The following is a 19943-nucleotide window of genomic DNA, read 5'->3' on the forward strand; positions in this document are numbered from 1 at the left end:
TTTTATATGGAGGACAAATAAAATCCCTTTTCACTTTGTGACTCCCCAGCCCCTGAGAGCCAATTACCTCATGTTTAAACTCTTCTTTTAAATAGTATGGTGTCACCTACCCAAGCCATAATTCCTCATGACACTCTCTCACCTCCCTTAGCCTGTAGTCTAAGGTCCGACTACAGGCTTTTGCTCCTGCCTCTCCTTGCTAACACTGGTGGTACAAATAAACAAACAAGGCAGGAATCATTTCCCATTCCCTCTGGCAAAACTTCCTCAAACATTTTCACGTACTTTGAGGTCTCCTTTCCCTAGCTTTACAGCCCACATCACAAAATTAGAATTTTGCAGCACCTTTTCATTCTTAACTATTATTAGTTTCATTCTAGTGTGCTGGGCTTCTCTTCCTGAGTAGATTATATTTGCTCCTTGAAAGTAGAAAGCAGAATTTGTACCCCCTTTCTTTTTTTTTCTTTTTTTTTTTTTTTTTTTTGAGACGGAGTCTCGCTCTGTCACCAGAGTGCAATGGCACAATCTCTGCTCACTGCAAGCTCCGCCTCCCGGGTTCACACCATTCTCCTGCCTCAGCCTCCTGAGCAGCTGGAACCACAGGCGCCCGCCACCACGCCCAGCTAATTTTTTGTATTTTTAGTAGAGATGGGGTTTCACCGTGCTAGCCAGGATGGTCTCAATCTCCTGACCTCATGATCCGCCAGCCTCAGCCTCCCATAGTGCTGGGATTACAGGCGTGAGTCACCATGCCCGGCCTGTACCCCCTTTCCTAATAGCTCCAGTAGCACTCAACACACTGCTAGTCTAAGCAGGCAGGTCCTGTAGCATGCACTTTGGGGCCCACCTAAACATACTCTGCCTACACTAGCTTCTTCATGTATTGTTATCCCTTTGAACTTTATATGCTTTTTGCAAGTTGCCTCAAACATTCTTTGGAAAATAAATGAGGAAAAGGCAACAAACATACATGTTGTTAGGTATAGAGCAGGTATGTTGTGAATATTAAATTTTGAAAATTTTTATTTCTATTAAATAAAAGGGGACAATGAGTGGTCTATGCACCCCACACACAGGAACAGGAAATTTTCCTGTTAAGCCAGTCTTTTCTCAGAGAAACACAGATACATTATTATGACATGGGCCTAAAGAGGCCCAGTGACCATCTCGGCTCACACACTGAGAATGATGGTGAACCATGTTTTTCTACTCTGCTCTCAACCACTTAGATTCTGAGTTAAGAGGAGAGAGAAGTTTGCTGACTGTGGAAACGTACAAAGTCCTGTATAAATGGGCGGGAAGGAAATACAAGGAGTTCATGCTGCAGGGAGCCTTAGTGGTGTGATTGTGGCACTGGCTGCTGGGAGTCAGAGGCACTCAACCATATGACTGCACTGAACGAACACTTCGGAAAATCCAAATGGGCATTGTTTTACCAACCACAAAACATCATGAGAGCAGCAATAGATTTCATCCAATAACTAGGATATCAACAAGGCGTTTTCAGATTCTAGGAATAAATTATAGCATTAGAATCATAATTTTTAGGTGGGACTCTTTCTTTCTAAGCATGTAAAACTACTGGTTAAATCTTCATCAATTTACATAAGCCTATGCACTTCCTAAACGGGATCAATAATTCCACTCAGGAAAAAAATCCTTTAAAAACTGCCCATCTACCTTTGTGCATTAAATATATTCAGATAAAATTTATTAAGTGTTTTGGCTTTACTGAAGTTTCTGAGTTTGAGGCAGGATAAGTTCCTCATCACTCAAATGAGTTCATCTCCCTTCTCAAATTCTGTTAAAGTTCAAGAGAATTGAATGGGGATAGATCATGCCTGGGCCTATGTGACAGAGAGTGAGAGAACAAGAATCAATGGGAACCAGTGCTTTCCATCATTTTTTTTTGAACTTTCAAACAAAATCAGAAAATAGCTATAATTAAGCTAACACTTTTTCTGACATCTTTTAACATTAATACATTTTAATACAACTTCAACTGTTTTCATCACTTCTACCATTCACTCTGAAATCCTTTTAACAGGAGTGAGTCTGACTGTTTGACTCACTCACAATTTTTCTTTTAACCATTATTAACATTAACATATTTTAATAGAGCTGTTTTCTACTTCTATTATTCATTCCTTTTATTAACCAAGAAAACATTGAACTCCCTTCTAATGAGAATTATAATTCTAGCACTTGGCTCACTCTCCCTCTTCAATCCCATTTTGTCTTACACATTTTGGCAGTCTAAATCCCTCTTGTAATTTGATGTTTTTACCTTCCAGTTCTCACAATACCACGTCTAATTTACATATTAATTTGACTTAGAATCATTAACCTTATCTTTTATGTCCTAAACCTTTTATTTCTCAAAAGTGCTTTTGATCATTTTTAAGCCTGTGCTATGTCCTAAAATGTGATTTGCAGCTTTAGAGTTTGTTGATAAATGAAGGTTCTCGAGGTATTGAGGTATCTTCTGCCAGCCGTCCAGGAAAAAAGTTTGGTTGGCCAGGTTTAATGTTTCTGGAAATCGCACAACTTATCAGAGCCATCTGTAAATTTTTCTCCTAAATTCTTACCTACAAGAGCCCGGGGTAATATTTAAGGTCATGCTTAGCCTCACATTGTAAAATTGTGTATCTCCTTTATCTACCTTTGTCTTTAGAATATAAGAACTTTACCAGTATTTATGTGAGGCAAGGCAAAGTAATTGGGGTTTGTTTTGTTTTGTTGTTGTTTGGTTGATTGGTTTTTTGTTTTGTTTGTATTTTGTTTGTTTTCCAAGATTGCTCAAAAGAGCCACATGACATCATGAAAAAAAATATAGGTTTTAGAATCTGGCCAATCTGCATTAGAATTCCAGTTTTGCTGGAAACCATCATTCTCAGCAAACTATCGCAAGGACAGAAAACCAAACACCGCATGTTCTCACTCATAGGTGGGAATTAAACAATGAGAACACTTGGACACAGAGCAGGGAACATCACACACCAGGGCCTGTCGTGGGGTGTGGGGAGCGGGGAGGGATAGCATTAGGAGATATACCTAATGTAAATGACGAGTTAATGGGTGCAGCACACCAACGTGGCACAAGTGTACATATGTAACAAACCTGCACGTTGTACATATGTACCCTAGAACTTAAAGTATAATTTTTTTTAAAATTCCAGCTTTGCTACCTTTTAGTTGCATGACTTAGACAAGTTACTAAATGGAGCCCCATCTTCATCTCAGTGGGTTTTGTGGAAGATTGAAGTATGTTCAAAGTACCTGGTACACAGCTGGGTTCAAGCTGTACGAATGTGAGCTATTATCTGTGTGACCCTGAGCAAGTCACTTAAGTGAGATCTCAATGGCTTAATGTTTTCATATATTTAAAAAATATAATTAAAAAGTAAGAAATAAGAGTACTTCAAGGACTAGTTATAAGATTAAATAAGTTTAATACAGTACAGTGCTTAGAACCATGCCTTTCATATGGTGAGCCCTACCTGTTTTAAGCTATCATTATCACTATCTTTATTAATTATTATGAACATTCTCCCTGGGATATGTCTCCAAATTCATTTCCATTTGGAGTGATATTCTTTAAAGCTGGGCAAGACTGAGCAAAAGACACCAGAACGCTGCCTTTCTTAAAAGGATATTCCATTTAGCAGTTTAAAAAAAAAAAAAGCTTAAAATCAGATAGGCATAGGTTCAAATCCCAGCTCTACTTAGACTAGCTCACAGGGTTGTCGTATTTTATTCTACTTTACTCCTTACAATAACTGTATTAAATAGGTGCTTTGATTATCCCCAACATACAGCAGAATAGACTGAAGCTGAGAGAGGCTCCGCAGCCCTCTGACTGCACAGCCAATCAGCCTTTTGGGTGTTCCCGAATCAAGGCAACACCACCTAGGTGTAGTGGGGGGTCCCATGCTCCTTCTAGAAGCATGGCAGGAACTCATTCCCTCTAAGCCACAATGGAAGTCCTTTATTCTGGGATATCTGTGCCCCTCTCTGCTCTGTAGCTTTTCTTTCTCCACTTTTGCTGTCACTCTTAGTTTTGCCACTCCATAGTGGATTTTGTTTTTATCTCGGTTTTTTTGTTTTGTTTTGTTTTGTTTTGACACGGAGTCTCACTCTGTCGCCAGGCTGGAGCGCAGTGGCACAGTCTTGGCTCACTGCAACCTCCACCTTCAGGGTTCAAACAATTCTTCTGCCTCAACCTCCTGTGTAGCTGGGACTACAGGCACACACCACCACATCTGGCTAATTTTCATATTTTTAGTATAGACAGGGTTTCACCATATTGGCCAGGCTGGTCTCAAACTCCTGACCTCGTGATCCACCAGCCTCGGCCTCCCGAAGTGCTGGGATTACAGGCGTGAGTCACCGCGCCCAGCCCATCTTGGTATGTTTTAACTCAGAAATAGAGCTACCTTGTTCAATCTGCTGTGGCCACGGGGTACTCTTCTACTGCCTCGTCATTATTAGGAAAACCCAACAGAAAACAGTCACAGCCACACATGCGCATGCTTTTGTTCAATATCATGAAAGCTCAAGAGAAAATCATGTCTCTATCATTAGCATTTTATGACTTTTAAAAGAAAGAAAGATCTGAAGCAATGGCAAATTGTTAACATCTATTCAATATGGGTGGTAGGCAAATGGTATGTTGTTATTCCCCATGCTTCTCTGTGAGTCTGCAATATTCCATTAATTAAGCAAAAATAATTGCAAATTGAAAAGAGCATACCATTTTACAAGGCACAAACATAATAAGGCTTTCCTTATAGGGTTACGACTCACAGAAGGAAAATACTTGTTATATATTGGAAAACAAGTAAATGAAGCCAAGTACTTAAATGCATAATTATCCCAGAGCAGATTAGTTATTACTGGGTATTTTTCTCAAGGTCTTAAATATACATGTATCTAGTTCTCTCATTTGGGACTTGATGGTCAAGACTTTCAGAGGTCATTCTCTACAGTTAAAGGACTGGCTATAGAATGGATGGAAAGGCATGGGGCCAAGTCTGGTGTTCACCAGGAGGGCTGAATGACCATATGTCAGGAGGCCATACAGAGTGACATTTGTCACCTTGGGGAATTATAGCCCTTCCCTCTCCCAAGCTAAGAAGCATGTTTATCAGCCTCCTAAGAAGGATTTCTTGTCTCAAGAGCAGACGAGTGTGTCAGTATACTGATCTACAATGAGAAATCTGTCATGAAGATGGCATATTGAATTACTACAGGGAAACCTACATTGAAAATCAAATTATAAACACAAGTTTGCATGACTAGCACAGCATGAAAAAAGAGAAATTTTAGCTACCTCTCCTAAATATTAATACATATTAATGTTAATTAATCATAATTAATCAACTATGATTATGATTAATTAACATTAATATGTATTAATATTTAGGAGAGGTTAATAATTAATAATAATCAAGCTATAATAGCCCAATGCACCCATCTCCATATATGGGAAAGATCTGCCAATAGGAACAACACACAAAAAACTCCATTGACCAACATTCTCTCTCCTCTAGCTGGTGCCTAATGGACACTGCCAAAGTTTGCCCCTGGGACTCTCGTATTTCTATGCTTTAATAGCCGTCAAACCCCTCTTTGAATTGAAACTTTCTTTCATTAAATGTGCTAGTAAACGCAATCATATAACAGGTCTTACAGGCCACATATCACCTACAGAAACAACTCTACCAGTTATCTATCTTTGAGCTTATAAAAGATTCCAGGTAGCAACTTAGATAGAGTCACAGAAGAATAAGAACTTTATGGCTGGGCGCGGTGGCTCACGCCTGTAATCCCAGCACTTTGGGAGGCCGAGGCGGGCGGATCACAAGGTCAGGAGATCGAGACCACAGTGAAACCCCGTCTCTACTAAAAATACAAAAAATTAGCCGGGCGCGGTGGTGGGCGCCTGTAGTCCCAGCTACTCAGGAGGCTGAGGCAGGAGAATGGCGTGAACCCGGGAGGCGGAGCTTGCAGTGAGCCGAGATCGCGCCACTGCACTCCAGCCTGGGCGACAGCGCGAGACTCCGTCTCAAAAAAAAAAAAAAGAACTTTATGAAGGCCATGATGTAATTCATGAAGTTGTTCACCACTGTAGCCTAAGACAGTGCCAGTCACTTAGTAGACATTTAATAAATATTCCTTACGTCAATGAAAAATATCCTCACTTAAAATAAACTGTTCAGTACAAGCCTAAAGCCCGCACATGTAATCATTCTGTAAATACAATCATTCAGGACCTGGGAACTTTATCTGTTTTTTTCTTTTTTTTTTTTTTTTTTTTTTTTTTTTTGAGATGGAGTCTCCCTCTGTTGCCCAGGCTGGAGTACGGTGATACAATCTTGGCTCGCTGCAACCTCCACCTCCTGGGTTCAAGTGATTCTCCAAGCTCAGCCTTCCGAGCAGCTGGGACTACAGGCGCCCACCACCATGCCCAGCTAACTTTTGTATTTTTAATAGAGACAGGGTTTCACCATATTGGCCAGGCTGGTCTCGAACTCCTGACCTTGTGATCTGTCCACCTTGGCCTCGCAAAGTGGGATTACAGGTGTGAGCCACCACGCCCAGTCCAGCCTCATATATATATATTTGTATATATTATATATATATATATGTGTGTGTGTGTGTATATATATTTATTTAACTTCTGGGACACGTGCAGAATGTGCAGGTTTGTTACACAGGTATACACGTGCCACAGTGGTTTGCTGCACCCATAAGCCCATTATCTACATTAGGAATTTCCCCTAATGCTATCCCTCCCCTAGCTCCCTAGCCCCCGACAGGCTCTGCTACGTGATGTTCCCCTCCCTGTGTCCCTGTGTTCTCATTGTTCACCTCCCACTTAAGAGTGAGAACATGCAGTGTTTGGTTTTCTGTTCCTGTGTTAGTTTGCTGAGAATGATGGTTTCCAGCTTCATCCATATCCCTGCAAAGGACATGAACTCATTCTTTTTTATGGCTGCATAGTATTCCATGGTGTATATGTGCCACATTTTCTTCAACCAGTCTATGCCCAAATGATGGGCATTTGGGTTGGTTCCAAGTCTTTGCTATTGTGAACAGTACTGCAATAAACATACATGTGCATGTGTCTTTAGAGTAGAATGATTTAGAATCCTTTGGGTATATACCCAGTAATGGGATTGCTGGGTCAAAGAGTATTTTGGTTCTAGATCCTTGAGGAATTGCCATACTGTCTTCCAGAATGGTGGGAGTGGAACTTTATCTTACATATATTTTTCCACATTCAGCCTGAGTTGCTTAGAGAAAATCCCTCAAATGCCATTCATCAACCACCAGCTAATGTCACTACATCCATCCCCAAGTGCTACTAAAAAGGTCCATTTTCATATTATTCCTATGTATTCTACTAACCAGATGGGTACCAAATTGAGCTAAACATCAATTCTTGAGAAAGAAGAGATTTTATCATCTTCCCATGACAATAAGCATGCCAACCACTCTTAGTGGGAAATAACTAGTTTGTAAACATTACTAAGATCTGTATTTATGGAAACATATGGCACCTTGCTGTTAAAATGGTCCAATGAATAAAGTTTTTGGTGAAGTCATACAGTTCTAGAAGACATGCATCCCACTGTCTTTAGATAAGACCTATTCCAGTATGCATGTGTTATGTGTGTTTTACTCACCGCATACTGGAACTTTTCATTATATTCACGGTCATTGGCTTTCACTATCCGTTCCATTTCTAAAGAGAGAGAAACCAGGTATGAAATTAAATTGTAGGCCCACAGAAACAAATAACTCATTAAAACAACATCACTTAGGTTGCTTTGTTGTTAAGGTTGCAAGAATTCTTTTCTTTCAAATTTGAAGGGCATTGGCTTTTTCCAGTGTACATGTTGGAACATGTGTTGGAAAGTCACAAAATGGAAAGCTACAATGTTTCTCATTGTCCTCCTGATGCCAACCATAAAGCAAAACATTATGTGTCTCCAATTTCTATGTCCCTCTAGCACCGCAAAGACCCTTTCTCTTAACTTCAAGTGGTTCCTAAGAGAAGGAGCTGACAAAGTCAAATGCATCCTGACAAGGAATGTTTTGTGAGGTTTTTTGCTACAAAGTCACAAAATATAACATAGCCAAATAAAACCATACAGAAGTGGCCAGTGAGGTCACTGACTTTATGGTCATAGAACCAAAGGTGATATTTGTAAGCAGCCCAGGCATATTAAGAAGAATGACACATAATCAGGAAACTGAGACCTGCCCTTAGCTGGAAGTGACCAAAGAATAAAATCTCTTCTGAAAGCAAACACAAACACCAGTACATATAACAATATAAAAATGACAATAAATCCAAAGATTATAACAGTGCAGAATAAAAATTTGCAGAGGGCAAGAAAAGACAGTGCCCCAGAAACACCAGCAGAACAAGTTTTGTAGTAAGGGTAGCAAATTCTTGCTCCATGTTTACTGAAGAGTTACTTCCAGAGTTGACCGAAGATTTAGGATGGAATGATGAAAGCTATGAGAAAAGAGTCAGCAAGGTAACCACCAGATGTCAATGCTGGACTCTCATGGCGAGTGACTTGACCCTCTCACCATTAAATTCCCTTAATCCCATAATTCTCCAACTGGGTAGGTGACAGGTGGTAAAAGGTGGAAGGACTGCAGTAAGAGTCTGAGTTTGGAGAAGGCACTTACAACCAGAGAGATAAAGGAGACTGCATGGTGGAAAGTAACTTGGAGACACATGTTGGGGATGGAGCAGGGAAGAGCAAAAGGAAAGTGAAAAAGAAGAGCTGGAAGCAGAAGGGAGACGAGGAAAATGAGGGAGATGAAGAGGGAGAGAAGGAAGGAAGGAATATATTTTAGCACCCACCATGAATTGTAAGAACAAATTTTTTCCAAAAGTCCAGGCGGAATCTCTCTGTAGCCCTGGTAGTTCAACTCCCAAGACTGAAGGTCACCTCTAAGGACTGCCCCTGACAAATGACACCCTGTCTTTGGTTATGACTGGGTTTCTACCATTTGTAGGGTGTTTTGTCTGTCCAGTAACCACCTGCATGGTTTCCTTCTTGCCTATCTAATAAAGCCAGTTCCCTGTGATAGTTCCTGTTTTCTAGTATGGCTCAACTAATTGCTGATAAGAATAATATTGGGCTGACATCAATAGTTGATGATACCTGAATGGGCTTGCTCCTAACCTGTAACTTTGAAATCCAGAACCCACCAGAAAGCAACCTCTCAACCACTCACCCACCTGAAGAAAACATTTCAAACCCTGGCTAAAAAGCACCATCCTCTCTTTCTTGCTGATGCCCCAACAAAGAATTAAAACATCAGATCCCAAAGTGGTACTTTGAAGGGTGAGGGAACCTAAATGCTTAAAAAGCTAGATAATTTATTTATATAACACCACCATAACCCAGAAGTAGTAAAATTGCTGTCAGGAAAGCAAAAAATATTACTGGGATGGTAGGAGCGAGAGTTCCTTCTGCATGGCAAAAGGTTAACCTGGACCACTGGTATGCTGCATGTAATTTGTAGATTATAGCAGCAAAACAAAAATCAGATATACTAATTATATATTAATTGGACTTAGCTTAGTTCATATACATTCAGATGATGATCCTTCTAAAATTTCACATTTATATGAAGCACATCCAACAGTAGAATTCTATAGTTCTCTACCTAATTTTACCCACTCCAAACACCAGAATCTTGACTCTGTGAGCCACATAGAAATTATCCTGGGCTGGGTGTGGTAGTTCATGCCTGTAATCCTAGCACTTTGGGAGGCTGAGGCAGGTGGATCACGAGGTCAAGGGATCAAGACCACCCTGGCCAACATGGTGAAACCCCATCTCTACTAAAATACAAAAATTAGCTGGGCGTGGTGGCACGTGCCTGTAGTCCCAGCTACTCGGGAGGCTGAGGCAGGAGAATCGCTTGAACCTGGGAGGCAGAGGTTGTAGTGAGCCGAGATTGCGCCACTGCACTCCAGCCTGGTGACAGAGCAAGACTCTGTCTCAAAACAAAAAAGAAAAAAAAAGAAACCATCCTGCCCAGCATCTCCATGTAACCACACTCCACAGGGATAGGGACTAGCCCATTCCCAAAGCAGCCAAGTAGTTTCTATGGTAGGTCAGTTTGGATCTTCTTTCAGGTATCCAAATTGCTCTTGTCCCACAAAACCTGATTGCAGCCAAGAAGCCCACTTTTCCTTCTAAATCCTTCTTAGTAAGTCTGAATTGTTGCCTCTGTTACTTCTATTAATTATCATCTTTCTGAACTAAGTCTTCCTGGATTAATTCTGGCAGAAAATTTAGCATCCCTTCATTAAGTTCTGCAAAATACAGGCTTTGGTTCTAAATCCCTACGGTTTTCTGTCTTTAATCTGACTATGCTACACCTGAATTATCTTTGTAGGAATTTCCTTTCTTCTCTGTGCTACCACAGTGTATGAGGGGATATAAAGACCTTTTTGCAATAAGTCACATCCTGAAAAAAGAGAAAGCTGAAAACAAATTCCCCATAACTATTCCCAGTGAGAATGGCTCAGAGGTTCAATGAACTAATGCCTGATACTTCATAGGCATCATGGGATCCTTCCATATGTAAGAGGAATGAAAGGAAACTAGTCACCAAGGGGTTGATGATCTACCAGTGTGAGCTCACACCTGCACAATTATCACTGAATGTGTCCACCTCCAAAAAGGAGTAAGGCAATATATAAGGATGTATAAAATATAGTAAACCAGCAAGTTTAAGGCGGACCAAAAGAGATAAAAGAGCTTCTGGTTTAAGATGGCCAGTTGAGTATGTCTTTTTCCTCCCTTCTTTCTCAGGTCCCACTGAAATTACAGAAAACATTTTTTTAAATTAAAAACACAACAGTGCTGGAAAACAAGAGTAGTGGCTAGCAGAGGTTCATAAATTTTGAAGAAAGCCTAGAGAATAAAATAGAAAGCAGATGAGATCATTTTGACTGGGAAAAAAAGACAGAAGTAACTCTAGCCAAAAGAATTAGAAGAGTAATCTTCCCAGTGAGCCCAGAGCAGCTCTAAATTCAGAGTTGGTAAATACGAAGATTGAGAGTATGTTATGGACAGGGTGACAGGCCCAGGTTATGCCTATTACCTTGTCAAAATAATTGATAGGTTCCCCTTTCATTCTCAAAAGTGTCTCCATTTGATGATAAATAATATTACCACCTCAGAGTAATTAAAAAAAATAACTGAACCAATTGAGATCTCTCACACCCTTCTTTACCCACAAAGAGGGTAGGCAACACATCGGCGGGGAAACCAAGGGTGGGTATTCAGGCTGAGAAGGAAGAGCTCTGCCACTGTACAGCAGGTATAGCCAACTTGGCCCCTAGTAAAGCTTGCCTGACTGAGGCCATTGTGGAATTTGCCAGACTGCCTGACTAACCCACAGAAAAGCCTCTGTCAGCAGGCTGCTCACTCCTGTTCAAAGGAGAGGCCTGGCAGAGAAAAAGACCCTTGCAATGGCACTAATCTATCTAGTCCTTTATTTATAAATACAAATCAGTGGCAGCTGAGAAAAACCAAGAGCACAAAAAAGAGGGATTCAACAAGAAGAAATAATGCTGAATACAGGTAGAAAAGGGGGATTGGTTTTTCTTTTTAATTCTAATTAGTGCCTTGAATATATATACATAGATATATAGGGTTTTTTAGAGATACTTTTTTTTTTTTGAGATTGTGCCACTGCATACCACTCTGTCACCCAGGCTGAGTGTCACTGCAGTCTCGAATCCCTGGGTTCAAAAAGTCCTCTCACCACAACCTCCTGAATATCTAGGACTGCAAGCATGAGCCACCGTACCCAGCACCTCAAAGATATTTAAGAAGACATGGCATCCATGAAACAAGAACAAGCTAATATAAACAAAGAAAACAGAGAACAAGAAAAAGTCCCTAGAATTCAAAATATTTACTGGACACACTAGAGAGTAGAATGGACAAGATGGAAGATCAGATTGTATAAATCTCGCAAAATATATATCAAAATGACAAACAGAAGGAAAATGTGGGGAAAAAAACTTAGGATAAGGGAACATAGACAATGGATAGGTGAAAACAATCAAGTAAACAGAAGAAAACTGCCCTGCTCCAGAGTAAGAAGTAACTCTTCAAAGCGAAAGGGCCACCAAGTACCAATCAGGATGAATGAAAATGAACCCATAAAATTCTGAGCTCCAAGGACAAGGAGATAATCCCAAAAGCTTCCAAAAGAAAAAAAATGGTTAGCCTGAAACACAAGAATCAGACCAATATGACATTTCTCATCAGTAATAAGGATGCTAGAAGACGCTGGAGTGATTCTTTTCAGTTTTAAAGAAAAATATTTTGAAACTTAGAATTCTATACCCAGCCAAATAATCAAGTGTGAAGGGGAAATAAAGACATCTCTGCAAAAGTGTTTACAGACAACGACCATCTGCAAAACAGCTACTCAAGAATGTACAACAGTAAGACCTACTATTTGACAGCACAACAGGGTGACTATAGTCAATAATAATTTAATCGTACACTTAAAAATGACTAAAAGTATAATTGGGTTGTTTCTAATACAAAGGAAAATGCTTGAGGGGATGGATACCCCATTTTATATGATGTGATTATTATATACACCATGTCTGTATCAACATCTCATGTATAACCCATAAATATATATACCTACTATGTACTCACAAAAATTAAAATAAAAAATTTTACAAAAAAGAATGTAGAAGAGGAAAAATACTTGTTTAAATGTTTAAAGTACAGTAGGGGTGGAAGAAGATACAGAAGGAAGAATGATAACCGACCAGAGTCAAGAATGATAATAAAAATGGCTAATCCAATGACCCACACACCTGATCCAGGTGTGCCACAAATGCTACAGAATAAAGGAATGCCTGTCTATTGCCCTATTTTACAAAGTCTGTGAGATAAGAAAGTCAATTTATCAGCAAAAGTGCAATTATTAGTAGTTCTGATAGATAATAATAAATCAGTTTCTCAGGAAAAGTACAACTATTAGTAATTCTTGCCTCAGGCATTAATTTACCTAAGAAATCCTCATAAGGAAGTCATTGTTTGATATAAAGAACATAAAATAAGGTTTTTGGAGCTATGTTTTGTAACATCCCTAAGGATATCACCCCAAGACACAATTGAGAGAGGCCTACAATGGGGTCTCTGTACTCATTCTCTGTTGATCTGATTAAATCCAAGAATATATTTTGGGATATTTGAAAGAATGCATAAGCTATGTGTCCACTGAGTAATCATTCTTATTTCTATCAACTTCACTGTACTAAATACTACGTGACCATGAGCTTGATATTGAACTTCCTGGAACATACCTGGAATGCTGCTACACTGTATTGCTGGCTGAGTACAAGACCCAAAAGAAGTTCAGGTTGGTAATAGCATTTGCATCATTTTTTGACACCTGAGGAGCCTAACAAAAACATGTGCTTGGATAGGAAGGAAGCCATCCTTTGTCATTCTAGTGATCCAAGATAACAGCCATCAGCAGAGGCAGAAATCTCTTAGACATTTGTTTTGAATCTGCTCCAGAATATAGAAAAATAGATAAGTAAGCCTTCAAACTGCTACTCCATATAGGATGAGGAAAATAACCTTAAATCCCCCAAAATCATAAAACCCAATATAATTTGATGCCTTCCTCAACCAAATAGGATAGCAATGAAGCACTCATTGAATGCTTATCTTTAAGCCATGTACTTCCAGTCATATTCTCCAAGATAATTAAATAAGGATACCTCATTTATTTTAGGAAGTAATCATTTACAAACCAGTTAAATATTAGGGAACATTTACCAAAAAGAATAACTCAGTTTCAGAATAATTAATCTATGGCTCCCTACTTCCCTGGAAAAAAAGAATTATCTCACAGGGCTGATGGTTTGTTAAAGTCACTCCCGGTTTATGACTAAAAACAAAACTATATCTACTTATGCTTGTCTTTCCATTTGGAAAGGGGAGATACAGACAGAACATCCAAAATTACAATCAGATCACTAAGAAACAAGCTTAAAAGATGAGAGGACATAATACTATCCTGCTAGAATTTTTTTTTTTAATAAATAGAGACAGGGTCTCACTATGTTGCTCAGGCTGGTCTCGAACTCCTGGCCTCAAACAATCCTCCCACCTTGGCCTCCCAAAGTGCTGGAATTACAGGCATGAACCACCATGTCTGGCCCTCTGCTAGAAATTTTTAAGTTCAATTAAGGTGTTATTCCCCTGTTAGGAAGATTTTTAGGACCCATAAAAACCAGAGTTTGATGAAAGAGTCCTCATAGGCCAGGCAGGGTGGCTCACACCTGTAATCCCAGCACTTTGGGAGGCCGAGGTGGGCAGATCACGAGATGAAGAGATTGAGACCATCCTGGCTAACATGGTGAAACCCTGTCTCTACGAAAAATACAAAAAATTAGCCGGGCCTGGTGGCGGGCGCCTGTAGTCAGCTACTCAGGAGGCTGAGGCAGGAGAATGGCATGAACCCGGGAGACGGAGCTTGCAGTGAGGGAGATGGCGCCACTGCTCTTCAGTGTGGGCGACAGAGGGAGACTCCATCTCAAGAAAAAAAAAGAAAGAAAGAAAGAAAGAGAGTCCTCATGAAATAAAAAGACGCTTGGACCTTGAGGCAACAAGAGCCAATGATCCTTCTGCAACTACCTATACAAGCACATTTTAACTCATACTTCTTCTTACTTACGGTTCCTCAGTAAAATAATGCCTCTGTGTGTTATAATCATTCAATGAGGAAATATATGGAAAATACATTGTAAACAGAAAAATACCAGAAAAATCCTTTTTTAAAAAAACTGAAAACTAGTAAATGGGCAAAAAAGGAAATCACTCAAGCTTGAATAGTCAGTCTTAAAGTTGCTAATATGATTATTTCCCAAGAAGATCTTGAAGGAACATTTCAAATATTTTCAATGGAAATTGGCAAATACTCGTTGATTCTACTCCAGGTCCTCAAAGGCAACACCCAACTCCTAATCTGAGCACTTCTCCATCATAATATAATAAATTATACGTTATCCAACTTCCACTTCCAGTAGACAAAAGAAAACAAGCCATTTACAACCTTTTCCTAAAAATCAGTTTGTGAACAATTTGTAACACCTTAGTATTTAAGATTAGGTAGTGAACGCATGAGCTCTGCTAGTAAAGGGAAGAGTTAGCAAGTTTCCACTAGATCCATGAGCGACCATAGCAAGTATGTATCCCTAATTAACAAATACAACAGTCTTTCGTTAATTAACTCCAGAGCATTTTGTCCTTCACCAAATGTGGTTTAGAAAACAGCCTCAGGCACTTGGCTGTAGACCCTCAAAATCATGAAATGATGAAGCACCACAGAGCATTCAGGGTCCCTATATAAAACTCAGTGATATAGACTGGTATTTCCTGAGCAAGATTGGTACCGATCCAAAAGCTGAAGAATGTCTCCAAACATGAAGTGTCATTTGGGGTTTAGGGTGATTGTGGGTTTTTTGGGGTTGGGTCAGAAATCTCTGAAAAATTTCCTCAAGCTAAATCAATAACTTAAGCTTCTTCCTTTCTTAATTTTCTTTCATTCTTCATAATCTGGTCCATGTAGTTGGAAGCCAAAGCAATTCATTAAAGACATGAGGAAAGAACAATGAGTGGGGAGAGCTTTAAAGAAAAGAGTCCCTCAGCCTCCAAGATTTCCTGAGTTGACTCCAAGAACACATTCTGATACAACTGAAAAATATGTGTCCCGAGTTGGGGTTTCCTATTGAAACCCAGTGGTGACCTGCAGCTTCTGGGACATATTGACATTTAAGCAGAAAACCAAAGAGAATAGAAGGAAAAAAAAAAAACTCTTCCCATAATTTTTTTATGCTTGTCTTCACAAGAGAGCTTGGAAACAAAGTTAGGGGATTCAAACAAATACTAAAGGGCTTTGGGTTTGTTTTTCTCTTGGCTAAGCCAATTTGCTCATCAAGTCCAGATAGCTGGAAAATTTGATTTAAGAGCTTTATTCCTCCCAGGGCTCACTATAGCTTCACAAAGAAATGTAAAATTTTTAACAATTCATTATTCATTCCTCTTCTAGGATACATAAGCTGGATTATACAACTTACACATAAAATTAATACAATCTCCATATAAACCCTCAGCATGTAGCTTTCTATAAGTACAGATTCACGACTAGAGATTTAAAACTTACTATAATGATAATAGTAATATCTAACATTAATTGAGCACCTATTACAAGCTAGATACTACATGAAGTGTTTCACACACATTAGTTTGCTAATCCTCAGAACAATCCCATTAGGTACATGCTGTTACCAGCCCTCCTTTACAGGGGAAGAAACAGAGTCCTTGCAAGATTATGCAGTAGAGTCAGAATGCAAACACAGAACTGTATCCCTTATAAAAGAAGCTCAGAAGAGATTCCGGATATAAGGAGATGGTGGTGGTACTGTGCATAGATGACTGGGAAACTGCAATTTGGTTTGTGCCTTGGTCCAAAGGTCAAAGATAGGGGTAAGAGCCTCTCTCATCAAATGCAATACTCCAGATGTACATCAAATCATATACCCCATCCCAAACAACCTCATGGCCCAGACACTTCCTACGCTTCATCATGTCCAGGGTTGGTCTCTGCTGCACTGGGAAGGCCTTCCTGTAGGGCGTGTTTCCTCTCTCCTTGAAGACTTTGGGCAGTTTGCTGAGAATACTCCTGTTGAAAACTGACTGCTTTCTTTGAAACTTTTTTTATATGTGCCTGTTCTAATCTGTTATTCTCTATCTATATTCTTTTACAATTTGATTATCTATAGCAAAAAAAAAAATGCATTTTTATGGACTGGACCAACAACAGAATGCTTTCTCTAAAGATGGGAAATAGTCATTTCCTTCTTTCTGTATCATCTCTACTCAAAGAGAAAAAAAAATCAGCATCTGTCCCAAAGATTATAAGAGCCTAGAAGCTAGAAGGCTCTGTGAAACACAGGCTGTTTCCCTTTGTGAAACACAGGCTGGCCACCTAAGGGTTGGCCAAGAAAGCCTCCTGTCATAAAATGATAGGAAATAACTCCAGGCATAAAAGAAAGACAGGCAAGAAGAAGCTCTGAAGAGAACACGTCTCTGCTTGATATCTAAGGGGTCGCACAGGAAGCTTTCGTGTTTGTCATTTTAAGGTGCATGAGGCTATAAACCGAGTTTCTTTAATACATATTGGTTTCTGTATCTCAGCTCCCTGAATCCATATGGCAAATAAAATTTACTAGAGCCAAGGGAAAGTGAGTTATCCCAAAAATATTTATTGAGCTCCTTTGAGCAAGGCTAATAGAGCTGCTCATCTAGCTAGAATAGCTAGTCAGCAAAGACAAAACAAAGACAAACAAGACAGTGATTGCCTTCAAAGTGTTTTCATGCCCACAGATATGTGCACAGCAAGGATGTAGAAGAGAGGCCAGAGAGCCACAGCAACTGGAGAAAAGGAACGTCATATCTAGACGGGTGGCCAAAAAGCATCCCTGCCTGTCCCAGGCAGCTCTGAAAGGAGCTTACGTAGCCATAGACAAACCATGCGGTGTGCAGGGTTATTTTGCCAGGCACCTGATCCAAACTGCACCACAGTGATGTAATGAAAAGCAGTTTGGTGGAGGCGGTCTGCCACCTGAGAGGGCGTAAAAAACATGGACACTAAAAGAGGACATCACCGCAGTCTCATCTCAGCTGTTCCTTCTAATATCACTCCAAGTGTGAAAAGACCAACAAAAAAATAGGAGCCTCACTTTATTTATCTATTCATGACACATTCAGGTAATAAGGCTTTAAAAAGAGATACAAGGGGGCCAGGATTTGAGGCAGAAAAGAAAGGTGGTAAATGCTCAGAATCGGCCATTTCTCAGGCTTCCTCTGCACACACCCTGGTCCAAGCCATCATCCCCTCTGCCCAGGATACTGCAACAGCCTCCCCTCTGGTCTTCTGCCCCTTCCCCCTACCATCTATTCTCAATGAGCAGCCAGAATGCTCCTGTCACAATTTTACCAGTTTTCCATTGCTGCTCTAACAAATTACCATGAATTTAGTGGTATAAGACAATATAAACACTATCTTACAGTTCTGAAAGTCAGCAGTCTGAAAAAGGTCTTATAGGGCTAAAATTAAGGTGTCAGCAGGGCTGAGTTTCTTCTAGAGGCCCTAGGGAAGAATCTGTTTCTTGACTTTCCAGCTTCTAAAAGCTGCCCACATCCCTTGGCTCATGGCCCACAGCAGTCCGACCTCTGCTTTCATTGTCACATCTCCTTCTCTGACCTTGACCCTCCTGCCTCCCTCTGATAAGGACCCCTGCAGTTACACTGCACCTATCTCCATTATTCAGGATATTCTTACCACCCTCAAGATCCCTTCACTTAAGCACATCCACAAAGTTCCTTTTGCCATATATGGTAAAGTATTCACAGGTTCTGGGACACCACTGGAGCAAGGGGTATTATTTTTTGCCTACCGCAAGTCTTATCTCTCTCTCCTACTCAAGGCCATCCACTAGCTCTTCATCTAAAGACACAGAAGCCAGTTGTGACCAAGGCCTTCACGGTCCTGCCTAATCTTTACACATCCACCCCACTACCTCCCTGGCCTCACATCACCACCAGAGGGTGACTTACCATGAAGCTAAACAAGCCTCAGCCCACCTCACTTGCACATTTCATCCCGAGGAGTAGCACTAGAAATGTGTTTGCATACTCCTTTTTTCTCAGTTTACAAAAGTCAAATATTTTAGCCACAGGGGGCTAAGACCAACATCTCCTCCACTTTAACGTTCCTTCCATCGCACTTTGCCTCATATCAGATGGCGCTGCTGGGATCCAGATAAGGGGCAATCAGGTTGCAACTACATGAGTTTGTGTTTCCTGGAGTCTATCTATGTGATTCACAGTTACTTCTACATAGAGTTAAGTTATTGGTGGTCAGGAATGCAGATCCACGCAGTGCCATAACATAAGAATGCAGGGCCTGAGGCCACATGGCAACATGATCACATCCTACAGCAACTGGCACTAGAAGTGTGTGAACTGTGGAAGAGACTGCAGGTTTGAAATATAGAGCTGAAGTTAGCCTGTGCAGAATTCTCCCAATCATCAGACGTGTAAAATTGTATGTGTAACATTTAATATTCATCAACTCCTAGTTAAAACAGAATTTACCTCCTATCAGGAATATGAGGAGTATCAAGTATATGGATATGGATATGTACGTATCTATATATAAAACATTTTTATTACATATTTCATTTATATATTATATATGCATGCATGTATTACATATTAAATATGTAATATGTAATATATATTAATATAATTAAATAAATGTATATATTATATATTATATATATACTCCTCATATTCTTGAGAGGTGATAAATTCTGTTTTGACTAGGAGTTGATGAATACCTAAAGTGTGACATGATATGCTTATTATACTTAGTAAGTATAATAAACATATTTTTCTTTTTTCATGTGGATTTCACAGAATAAAATGCATTAGAATTCCAGTGCTTATACAGTATAAACCTACTTATAGCAGCACTACTTATGGCAAGTATATCTGTAACAGTTCATATGTGAAAGAAACTTGGTGGAAGTTTTTCCAAGGTTGACCATTCTAAATGTTTATGTGACACTGTGAAGTCACAAAGCTGAAAATTTTTTCTAAGCTATCATAATTCTTAATGTTAATTAACTATACCAAAGGGAAAATTGGATTATCTAAGTCTCTCTTTAGAAAATTTTGTAACAAAATAATTGTTATATGAGAGGCAATCAAAAATAAGAGGCCAAAAATAAAGAAAGAAAATGTATTATAAAGGCACATTCAGCAAAATGAAGCTATTGTGTTATT

The 19943-nt window shown here is 39.6% G+C and overlaps 1 protein-coding gene across 4 annotated transcripts in view; it reads right to left on the bottom strand.

The window, feature by feature from the left end:
* LOC116275845 (probable phospholipid-transporting ATPase IM) overlaps window positions 1-19943 on the bottom strand; it is a 152803-nt gene that overhangs the window by 105839 nt on the left and 27021 nt on the right. For all 4 annotated transcript variants that reach the window (XM_031668701.1, XM_031668699.1, XM_031668698.1 and 1 more), the window contains one exon: window positions 7692-7750. In XM_031668701.1, the coding sequence (XP_031524561.1) occupies window positions 7692-7748 (57 nt within the window). In that variant the 5' untranslated portion in view covers window positions 7749-7750. The remainder of the gene's footprint in view (window positions 1-7691; window positions 7751-19943) is intronic.

The sequence above is a fragment of the Papio anubis genome, chromosome 7 (assembly GCF_008728515.1).
Source record: "Papio anubis isolate 15944 chromosome 7, Panubis1.0, whole genome shotgun sequence".
In the NCBI taxonomy this organism is placed as follows: Eukaryota; Metazoa; Chordata; class Mammalia; order Primates; family Cercopithecidae; genus Papio; species Papio anubis.